The sequence below is a fragment of the Chiloscyllium punctatum genome, chromosome 8 (assembly GCF_047496795.1).
Source record: "Chiloscyllium punctatum isolate Juve2018m chromosome 8, sChiPun1.3, whole genome shotgun sequence".
Taxonomy (NCBI): domain Eukaryota; kingdom Metazoa; phylum Chordata; class Chondrichthyes; order Orectolobiformes; family Hemiscylliidae; genus Chiloscyllium; species Chiloscyllium punctatum.
Genome location: NC_092746.1, coordinates 36,325,993 through 36,338,232, shown reverse-complemented (window position 1 = coordinate 36,338,232; position 12,240 = coordinate 36,325,993). Strand labels below are relative to the sequence as shown.

At 40.3% G+C, this 12,240-nt stretch overlaps 1 protein-coding gene across 1 annotated transcript in view; it reads right to left on the bottom strand.

Annotated features, from left to right (window-relative positions):
• The window catches only part of agmo (alkylglycerol monooxygenase), a 365,321-nt gene that overhangs the window by 280,308 nt on the left and 72,773 nt on the right, over positions 1-12,240 (bottom strand). Inside the window, exon 3 of the mRNA XM_072575376.1 lies at positions 161-312. Coding sequence (XP_072431477.1) covers positions 161-312 — 152 coding nt within the window. The remainder of the gene's footprint in view (positions 1-160; positions 313-12,240) is intronic.

Here is a 12,240-nt window from a genome sequence, read left to right as displayed (position 1 = left end):
TAATAATCTATCATTATATCATATCATGAAATAACCATTCTTCACTCAGTCTTGCAGAAATAGTCTCAAATTTAAAAATGTCTTATGTGAAAGGCTAAAACTGCGATTCTCTTGAATAACATTTAAACATCAGTAAAATGTTGCTTAAAAAATGTCCTACCATGAGACATTCGATGGAGCCAGTAGTAAGCAAAGTCAACTCCTAAAAATGCCAACCACCATGTCCAGGCAGAATCCCACGGGAGTTCAAACAGTCTAAAATTCTTCCAGATGTAAATGTAGCCAGTCAGCTCAATGCCTCGACCCAGTAGCCTACGCAAAAGAAATAAAGGTAAATTTGATACATTGTTACTCTTCTCCAAAACTAAAACTGCATACACATGTCAAAACTGAGCACTGCCTGCTGACCAATGCATTTATCTAAAATAGCCAGAGCTAGAAATATTAAATACATTTCAGTCCTTGTCCTGTTTTCCAAAGGTTTTTTAAAATAAAAAAGAAACACCTGCATAGATAAAAGGACAGGAAGTTGCAAATGTTACATGGGCTGCAAGGAATTAAGTATTGCTAACCTATGATTTTCATCTTTTCCCTGCGGTTATTTTTATCCATTTGAGTCTCCCTTTTCTATATTTTGTTTTCTCAATTGCCCAACTAACTGAAAAGAATTATTAAACTCAATATGGAGTGTGCCTGAAGTAAAGTATAAGCTTTCTACAGATGTTGGCAAAATTCTACTTCCATAACAGTCTTATGCATCCTTTTATTAGCACCCTAATGACACTCTCAGTGTACCTACACTTCAAGGACTTCAGCAGAGCAGGAAGACATCTTACCATAGTCCTCTGAAGGGCAATTAAAGATGAGTTAATAAGTGCTGTATCAGCCAGTGACACTCACATGCCATAATTTTAAAAATGCCAGATTTTATTTAAAATTGGTGTGTTGCATTCCATGAAAATACGAGTTCATTGTCTACTGTTCAAGATCCCTCACTGATTGAAGAAGAGTTTGTAAATATAGAAATATTTCATTTTAAACATAGGGTGCTGCCAAATAATTCAAACTTCTCTTGTTCCCAAAAACTAAATTTAAAAAACCACGAGTATCCACAGTGCGTAACTCATTCGTCTGACTTCATGGAATTTGTCATAGATAAATTTTGTTCCTTGGATTAATACATTTCATGGTTGTTTTAAATACAAGAATAATTATAGTTCAGCCTCAGACAATAATTAAACAAACTGAAGTAACCTTAAACTAAGTCTTCTAATGGAAGTTAAATCCAAAAACTAGAATTGTCCATTTTATCTTCAAGAGATGATTATTTCATGTCTCACCTTGCAGCACTACAGCAAAGCATTATGCAGAATTTGCACAAATAATGTTAAATATCACAGATATTGAAAATCTGAGATAAAAACAGAACACAGAGCAACTTCAGCATGTCTAAAAGCATCTGTCTTAACTTGCACCAGTCCTGTTCTTCCATCACTCCTGAGGCTGTTGACCTCCGTAGCTCTTGGCCAAACAATACCTTGATTTTGAAATTTTTACCTTTCATCTGTGCTCACCTAATTCTGGTCTCTTGAGCACCACTGATTTTAATTTCTCCACCTCGAGTGGCTACATCCTCAGTTGCCTGGGCTTTAATCCCTGAAATCGGTTACCTTTCTCCCTCCACCTCTCTTTTCTCCTTTAAGACACCCATCAAAATCTACTCTTTGACCAAACCATTGGTCATTTTATCTAATGTCTCCTTCTGTGCCTTGATGTCACATTTTGTTTTATATTGCTACTGTGAGTGTCTTGAGGCACATAAAATTTAAAAAAAATTGCAGAAACTCAACAAGGCTGGTAGCAGCTGCAGAGGGAGAAAGCAGAGTTAATATTTTGGGTCTATAATAACCCATGATACCCGACTGGATAGGAATGTTTATTGTTGAATGCCAAAATAGAGTCACTAATAGTGTATACAGACTAGTCCCAGCTCAGGACAGACAGTTCTGCAGACCCATCTTTGGATCTGCCTTATCTTTTCTGTTTCCTGACTGTGACTTATTCTCTCCAATGTTTTTAACAATCAACAACCACCAGTAAAACACCCATGCAAGGTCCACTTAATTTTTAAAAATCTATTTCTAATTAAGCTGCTCAACAATATTATTTCACATTTCTGGAACAGGTGAAACTTGAACCCTGGCCTCTTGACTCAAAGGTAGGGACACAACCACTGCACAACAAGAGCCTTTCCAGACCTGCTTATTTTTCAAAACCGATTTTCTAACAAGCTGTTCAGTCATGTTATGACACACCTCTGGAGCAGGTGGGACCTGAATCTGGGCCTCAAAGGGTTCTGCTGGGAAGGCTATTACCAAGGAAACACCTACTCAATGACTTCCACAAAGAGATTCATCTGTGATTCACCACGGTTCGAATAGGGTTCATCACATCCCTTCCGAATCTGTGGGTTCATCTCGCTCCTGTGATCATGGGGCCTCTTTGTGTTGCTTTGCCCATGACCCCATTTCTGTTGCTTTCAGGGTCAGTTTGGGGGTGGGGGACTGGCAAACGTTTCTTTAGCGATGACCAAAGAACCACTGCAGGGGGGGCCCTCCTCAGTGGCAACCTTTGACTGAGCTTCCACCACTTCTGACTCCTTTTCTGAGACCTTGTAGTCCTCAGGACTGGCTCTCGAGTTTCTGGTGGGCAGATGTCCCGTCCACAGGATGTCAATGGTGGTGTGTATGTCAAAGCAATTGTTTCTGTGGAGGATTGCGGCCAAAAGAGGTGGTCAACGTGCCTTTTTGCAGTCTTCTTCCCGGTTTCAACAATGTATGGTAACTCCCAAAATCCATGGAGAGCCATCACTAAAGTTCCTTACATAGACCATATCTCCCAGATTAAAATCTCTGTCTGGTCTATGCCTATCACGGCCTCTGTTTCGGGGGTTCATATTTTAATTCTTGCCAACTAGTTTTGGAAATTCAGGATAAGCCTAGTCCTAAAAAGTCAACCCATCAATAGTTCCAGCCGAGTTACACCCATCGTCATAATCAGCAATGACATGTAGTTGAAGAGGAAAAGTGCTAGCTTTGTTTCCAAAGACCCCGGAGTTTGCTTTCTCATGAGACTTTGAATACATGGACCACTCAGCCAGGCAGAAGGTAGATAGTAGAGTGTTAGAGTAAAATGCTTTGTTTTCATGAAAGTCTGAAACGTAAAAGGATTGGAGGAGTTTTTCTCTGTTGTTGTAAGAAGTAGTAGAGGTGCCAATCAGTGCAAATCGATTCATTCTGAATGAGCGCAAATAAGGATTTAGGACATCCTGCCCATAAATGGCCCTGCAGAATCTGCATTGACTCACAGTCAGGGTCTCCCAGCCATTCCCATGAGTACATTGAGGCTGCTGGTAGAGACTTCCTGGGAAGTTTTGCACTGTTTGACCAGATGTTCGATACCTGTGTATATTCCAGGCCACAGCTCCTTGCACACATTCATATTTTAGAAATTCCTTGGTGGCCATTGTGCAATTTTTGAAGTATTGCTCACTGAATTGGATGTGGAACAACCACCCAGGCTGCTCACAAAATGATACATTCTGGTATGCTGAACTCCTGATACTTTGAGATATAGTTCCAACTCTTGCATAGGTCGTGCTTGTGATCCACCATTTAGACAGATATGACATAACTTTGCCAACGTGTGGATTCCTGGATTTGCTTGACAGATATTGGTTGAGTGTCCGTGAAGTTCAAAGTCCTGATGACTTAATTAGCCTTTGGAGGTGACATTAGTCTGGTGGGTAGCAGAGGCAGCTCAAGGCATCTGCATTGGTTATGTGTCTCCCTGAATGGTGTTCCAAGATATATTCATAGGTACCAAATAGCAGTGTGCAGCTTTGGATCAGATTTGATGCAAAGGGAGGAATCACCCTGTATTCCTTGAAGAGTCCCAGCAGAGGACTGTGATCAGTTACACTGCTGCAATACTGACCATAGACATACTAGTGAAACTTTCCCACTGTGTAGACATGCTGGTGAAACTTTCCCACTGTGCAGACATGCTGGTGAAACTTTCCCACAACCTTCTTCCTTGATCTGGACATACTTCTTTTCTGCCACCGCCAGGGGTCATACATAATTGGACATTCTGCTCCATCATCCCAATGCAGCAATAATACCGACTCCAACCCATAGGGAGGCGTCGCAGAGATCATAATGAGTTAATATACTTGTCAAGAGTAGTTTTTGTCTGATATTTCAAAGGCTTTCCCTTGGGACATTAGTCATGACTATTTATGATTTTATTTTGCAGGGCATAGAGGGATGTCAGCTGTATCGCCAGGTTGGGCATGAATTTCCCATAGTATACAATGAGACACAGAAAAGATTTCCACTCCATTGCATTCCTTGGAGTTGGAGTCCTGCATATGACCTTCACTTTCTCTTTGACAGTGTAATTTGTCCTTATCAACCCTGTAGTTAAAGTACTTTACCTTGCTCCCCATCTATTTACCTCATTACCAGGACAACAGCTACAGAGGAATGCCTCAATACCCCTCCTAAACTGTCCCAGTGTCCTTTGCAGTAACTTCTGTACTTATATAGTCCTTTGTGAGTGATATGTAGTGACATATTTCTTGGAAGATGCCTCAAGCTCCAGTTGGAGGTAAACACAGCTCATATCCAATTTAGAAAATATGTGAACCCCAGCCAGCTTTGTAAACAAGACTTCTCTGCATGTCATAGGGTATCTGTCCAAGCCAGAAGCTCTGCTAAAGCCAAAGAGACGGACTGAGTTGTCAGGTTTTAAGAATGTGATAACTGGCATGGCCCATTCAGCAAATGGCACTGGGCACATGATGTCAAGTTCCTCCAGATGATCTACTTTAGCTTTTACTTTGGCACGTAGGGCACAGGTCGTACCTGGAAATATTTAGGTCAGGCTTCTGGATCTGCATAGACCTTCGCTCTGGCACCTTTTATCTTCCCATGGCCCTTTGACAGTACATTAAGATAATTCCCAATGACTTCATACAAATTGCCAGTATCCACTTTAAAGATCAGTTGCCAATCTCAGCAAATTTTCTTTAGCCAGTCTCTTCCCAAAGTGCTGGAACTTGGCCCTTGTACTACCATTAAGAGCAGTCAGACTGTTTGTTGCTCATATATAACTGGGGTTACAGCGGTCCCAAAAAGACACAAGGTAAGCAGCCAGTATAGCTTTTGTTTCTTGTAGAGTTAAAGGCAAAACACCCAGAGTTTCCTAAATGTTTTCTCCCCAACAACAGGTATGGCCGCCCACATGTCTACCTCTATATCTCCGGAGTGATCATTTACCTAAAGTTTTATCTTAATTAGGGCCGCTTTGGGAGCAGAGATATAAGTTAACTGTATCAATTCCTCATCCTTGGACTGATTTATTTGCAAAGCCCTATATTGAGGTGGATTTGCCCTTTGACCTGGTCAGTACATATTTCAACTGTTGTTTTAGTAGCCTTATGTGGAGCAAACTCTATGACCACAAGTATAGCATGGAGTTCTTGATCGTCACTTTATTGTGGAGAAACTTCACATACACTTCTGAAACCCTTGTGGTCTCCAACTCCAAATACCCTTTCTTGGCAATGAACAGGAGCCACGAGTGTTATCCGATGGGAACTTGGCTCTGCAGTTTGGGGGATCCCAAAGTTGAGGACAGCACTGTCTATGAACTCCTGAAATTCCAAGCTCCTATTCCACATTTTTGCAGGGAAGGGCCAGTTCTATGACTTTCTTGCGATCCAGATCTGTTTCAGTCAATAGCTTCCTTTGGATGTCAATATTATTAATTCCACAAACTAAGCAATTCCTCAATATTTCCCGAAATGATTCCCGAAATCAGTGTTCCAACAATTTTGAAATGTCTCATCAAGAATGCAATAAATGGCTCCCCAGCAGGTCAGTTTGCCAAGTTAAACCTGCAACACTGCAACCTAACTAATAGTTTGGGGTCGCAGTGGTCCACTACCATATTTATCAGATTATCAAGGGATTTTGACTCCAAGGTTGCCAGGTAGTTTAAACACTTAATGATGCATAAAGTAAGGGGCCCCATAAGTGGTAAGGAGAATGACTTTTTGTTGGTGATTCTTTTCTATCTCACCCTTGTCATCATGGCAATTACACAGAAAGCCTGACTGGCAAGGGACATCATTTATTGTTGAACATCAAAATAAAGCCACTACTCTTGATGTTCACAGGCTCGTCACAGCCAGGGACAGAGAGTTCTTTAGTTTTTTTTATTTATCCAGAAGTATTACCACACACAACTTTTTGTTTTCCAATCACCAAGTCACCGTGTTATTATTTTCATCTGTTAACCACCATCAATAAATGACCAGTGTTTCCAATTGAATCATTTACATACAAAGACCATTACGAACAACGTAAAGTGAGGGAAAGATAGGGCTGGGTCTGCTATAGAACCTTTAATTCAATGTGGCCATGAGGTATAACACTTGAAACATTGTTAAAACCTTTCAAGTGAAAGTATCAGGACATCAGTAGAGAATGAACATCCTCGAATAAATGTCATAGTCTCTTCAAGCATATCAAACTTCAATCATTTTAATATTTCTTTCTCTAAACTCAATATAATTTTTCCTGAAATTTAATCCCAACAAGTAATCATCTTTGAAATAATATTTTTTTAAAAAAAGAAGGAAGAGAAAGAAAAGATTTGGAATGTTAGCCCAAAAAAAGACATAAATATCTTAGTACTTTTGTCTACCAGCATGAAAATTGGCCTAGCCTCTGGATCTACTTCTTTTTTGCTTCTCTCTTATATCCAGAAGTGTTCTTACACACAACTGAATATTTTTCTTCCCTCTCACCAATCACCACGACTTTATTTCTTGTTTTAGATAGTAATCATCACAGCATTTAAAAGACATTTGGGCATACATGGACAAGAAGGGTTTAGAAGGATATGGGCCAAGTGCAGGAAAATGGGGTTAGTGTAGGTGGACATCTTGGTTAGCATCTTACAAAAATACAATTGCTGCTAGTTAAACAGGGAAAATGATAAATCAAGATAATCACCGAATCCAAATTAACCACAAAAAAATGGGGTCTATGGTTTGATCGAAGGGCTTAAATCAGATCACAAATGATCGTTCATCTTGGATACAGATTTAAATTACTGTTAAATGTAGAAAATATAATCCAATCTGATTTGTTTCAACGCACTGTAACCATAAGACATCATGTAATCATCAATGACATTGGAACAAGATTAATTTGAGCCTTGGAGTCACCTGTATAAAGGATTTGAAACCTGAAGCCATTTTGATGAGAGAAATTCATCAAGGTTCCTTTATTAGTGGATAAATACAATGGAAGAGACCTAGAATATCAGAACTTCATCCTCCATCATTTACACTCTATACATGTGGATCAGTATTCCAGACAAGAATTAATATATTCAACAACAAAAAAATGTGTGTGTGTCCGTGGGTGTAATAATGGGATTGAGGGAGATGGGTCCAGTCAAGGGACATGTGCGGGTTTAGAGGTGCAAGATTCAGTCCTAATCTTTAACCTCAGTTGATCCATTCAAATATTCTATGTTCATTTTTCTCTGTATTATTATACTATTTGTAATGATCCTCGTGTTGCTGCTCTTGTCTTCTGAGCTCCAAATGTAGTATTGTTGCTGTTCCTTCTCCTCTCAATATAAGCATTCTGTTGAAATTATACTCTGTGTTCTCTTCTATCTCAAAATTGTGCAAAATTGTGTTGGCTTCCTGAGGCTTTTTTCTCTTGTACAACCTTCAGACTTTAGTCAAAACTTGACATTTCCTAAAAACTACTTCCTGATTTATCCAGTCCTTCCTTAATGTTATTCTTAGTGCTTTCTTATATCACATGTCTTGGTCCTTCATTTGATTTCTCAATTCAACACATACGCAAGTGCACATTCAAAGCATATCAACCATGCCAGAATACTGATACTGTATTGGAGGCCACCAAGTGAAAAGATGGCTACCAGAGATCCTCAAACAGAAAGTGAAAATTAATTTACTTTTTTTTAAAGCAAGGGTATTCACAAAACTTTTAACAGCCCCATCATTGACAGTGATTTGCAGGCCTTAATTTTAAATAGTCACTGACCTGAGAAGCAATAACTTCAAATTGAGACACAGAATCACATGATTTTATATGAACTTTCTTTTTTTGTATGTTTTCTCTCTGAAACGAAAACCTATTTTTGAAATACAGGAATACTGTTGTGGTAATGTGTATTTTTACATCATAGCCTGGATAGTAAAGGGAACTATCTTTCTTTCATATGGCTGACCAGGAAGCTCTCCCAATCTTACTGCCTGCCATTGGCAAATATTGGAAGGATTTGGAGGTTAATAAATCACCTGTTGGGCTTCTTTATGAACATGTCATCCAGACCTGGGGGGTAGAACTGAAGCCTATAGCTTTGGGCTTAACAAGGTCTTTTTCTTGGGGTGGGGGAGTCAAGAACTAGAGGGTATAGGTTTACGGTGAGAGGAGAAAGACTTAAAAGGGACCTAACGGGCAACTTCTTCATGCAGAGGGTGGTGCGTGTATGGAATGAGCTGCCAGAGGAAGGCTGGTACAACTACAACATTTATAAGGCTTCTAGATGGGTATATGAATAAGAAGGATTTTGATACTGGCAAATGGGGAAGGATTAGGTTAGGAAATCTGGTTGGCATGAACAAGTTGGACCAAAGGGTCTGTTTCTATACTGTACATCTCTTGGACTCTGTGACTCTATGACAGCATCACAAAACTTACAAATAACACAAATACCTAACCAGAAATGATTTTCAGATTAATGCACTGGATCCCTACTGAACTAATGGATTTTAATTTTGGTTCTGTGCACAGGACCTACCCTCTTCTACTTTTACTAACCTTACTCAATATCTGATAAAGTTTTAAGTCCTATGTACTAAAAAAAAAGTGAATTGGATTACAATTGACCTTACACATTTCTATTGGGGAATAAGTTAAACTCAAAGCTGAAAACATCCAATATTTTATTCATATCAGTCTTTGATCAGCAGCACGAGGTATTTTTTAAGTTCTGTTTGTTCTCTCCCTTGGTTTTATTAAGGCTTTTAATTTAGCATATTAAATATTAGTAACGATGGCTCCAATTACTGGTTCTTTCTTTGAGAGATCAAAAATTACGTGTATAGTGCAGTGGCTGGATTGCTTTGTAACACCAAAATGCACATCAGTGCTACTTAACAGCATAGATAAAATGGCACCATAAATGGAAAGGTTTGTTGAACTTAGTCTGTTTTGTGACTTCATGACTGTCCTCAGCTGATTTACTGTTAAGACCAAGAATCAGGCAGATGAATTGATTGATATTTGTTGCAGGCCGCCATGTGCATGTCTTGAGGACTATAGTAAACAGTCATAGAAAGGATCATAGGGTCATGTGTGTATGTAATATGATGGCTAAGGAAGCAATAGATGCAGAAGAGCTGAGAGAGTGACAATGGATGTTGCAGGTTCTAGGGTTGAGATCTTTCATTAAGAACAGGCAAGGCAGTAAAACAGGGGGAAGTGTGGCCTTGTTAGTCAAGGATAGCATAACGCTGAAAGAACTTTTGACAAGGACTCATCTACTAAGGTAGTATAGGCTGAAGTTAGAAACAGGAGAGGAGAGGTCACACTGCTTGGAGTCTTTTATAGGTCTCCGCAGAGTTCCAGGGAGGGGGAGCAGACGACTGGCAAAATGATTCTGGGAGGAGTGAAAGGAACAGGGTGGTTATTATGGACGATTTTAACTTCCCCAACACTGACTGGAAATGCTATAACTCTAATATGTCGGATGGATCACTTTTTGTCCAATGTGTGCAGGAGGGTTTCCTGACAGTATGTCGAAGGACTGACAAGAGGGGAGGCCACACTGGATCTCGTGCTTGGAAATGAACTAGGCCAGGTGTTTTATTTAGTGGTAGGTGAGCACTTGAGAGAGGGACCATAATTCTGTTAAGTTTAGTTTAGCGATGAAGAGGGATAGGTACATGCCATAGGACAAGAGTTATTGATGGGGCAAGGGCAATTACAATGCGATTAGGCAAGACTTAGGATGCATAGAATGGGGTACCAAATATAGGGGATGGGAACAATTGAAATGTGAAGCTGGTTTAAGGAACAGATATTGCATGTCCTTGATAGGTATGTCTCTATCAGGCAGGGATGAAGTGACAAGGTAAGGGAACCATGGTTTACTACAGAAATTGCATCTCTTGTTAAGCGGAAGAAGGAAGCTTACTTGACAATGAGACAAGATGGTTCAGATGAGGTGATGAAGAGTTACAGATTAGCTAAGAAAGATTTAAACAGAGAGAGTTAAGAGCAAGGAGAGGATATGAACAGTCTTTAGTAGGTAGAATAAAGGAGAACCCCAAGGCTTTCTACGAGCATGTGAGGGATAAAAGGATGACTAGGGTCGGAATAGGGCCAGTTAAAGACAGAGAAGTGGAAAGTTGTATGCAGACCCTGTGGAGATTGGAGAGGTGCTAAACAAAGATTTCTCATCAGGTTTCACTCAGGGAAAAGGACAATATTGTAGAGGAGAAGAATGAGATACGAGATATTAGACTAGAAAGGATCGAGGTTAGTAAGGAAGAGGTGTTATCAATTCTAGAAGGAGTGAATGTAGACAAGTCCCCTGGGACAGATGGGATTTATTCAAGGATTCTCTGGGAAGCTAGGGAGGAGATGGCAGAGTCTTTGGCTTTGATCTTTGAGTCATCATTGTCTACAGGTTTAGTACCAGAGAACTGGAGGATTGCAAAAGTTGTGCCCTTGTTCAAGAAGAGCAGTAGAGATGATCCAGGTAATTATAGACCAGTGAGCCTTAGGCTGTTGTAGGAAAAGTTTTGGAAAGGATTATAAGAGATTTATAATCTGAGAATTCAAGCAATAATTTGATTTCAGATAGTCAACATGGTTTCGTCAAGGGTAGGTCATATCTCACAAACCTCATTGCGTTTTTTGAGAAGGTGACCAAGCACGAGGATGAGGGTAGGGCAGTTGACATGGTGTACATGGACTTCAGTAATGCCTTTGATAAGGTTCCACGTGGTAGGCTGTTGGAGAAAATGCAGAGGCATGGGATTGAGGGTGATTTAGCAGTCTGGATTAGAAACTGGCTTTCTGAAAGAAGGCAGCGAGTGGTGATTGATGGAAAATATTCAGTCTGGAGTCCAGTTACTAGTGGTGTGTCACAAGGATCTGTTTTGGGACAACTGGTGTTTGTCATTTTTACAAATGACTTAGATGCAAGCACAGGTGGATGGGTTAGTAAATTTGCAGATGACACTAAAAAGTCAGTGGAGTAGTGGACAGTGTGAAAGAATGTTGCAGGTTGCAGGAGGACTTGGATAAACTGCAGGATTGGGCTGAGAGGTGACAAATGGAGTTCAATGCAGCTAAATGTGAGGTGATTCACTTTGGGAAGAATAACAGGAAGGCAGAGTACTGGGTCAATGGAGAGATTCTTGGTAGTATGGATGCGCAGAGGGATCTTGGAGTCCTTGTACATAGATCCCTGAAAGTTGCCACCCAGGTGGATAGTGTTGTTAAGGCGGCATATGGTGTGTTCGGTTTTATTGGTAGAGGGATTGAGTTCCGGAGCCGTAATGTCATGTTGCAACTATACAAAACGCTAGTGCAGCCTCATTTGGAATATTGTGTACAGTTTTGGTCGCCCAATAACAAGGAGGATGTGGAAGCTTTGGAAAAGGTGCAGAGGAAATCTACCAGGGTGTTGCCTGGTCTGGAGAGAAGGTCTTACGAGGAAAGGCTGAGACACTTGGGTCTGTTCTCTTTGGAAAGGCGGCGGCCAAGAGGGGATTTGGAAGAGACATACAAGATGATCAGGCTATTAGATAGGGTAGACAGTGACAGTCATTTTCCTAGGATGATGATGTCAGCTTGTACAAGGAGGCATAACTACAAATTGAGGGGTGATAGATTTAAGACAGATGTCAGAGGCAGGTTCTTTACTCAGTGAGTGGCAAAGGCATGGAATGTCGTGCCTGCCAATGTAGTTAACTCAACCACATTAGGGAGATTTAAACAATCCTTGGATTAGCACATGGATGATGATGGGATAGTGTAGGGGGATGAGCTTAGATTAGTTCAGAGGTCGGAGCAACATCTAGGGCCAAAGGGCCTGTTCTATGCGGTGTTG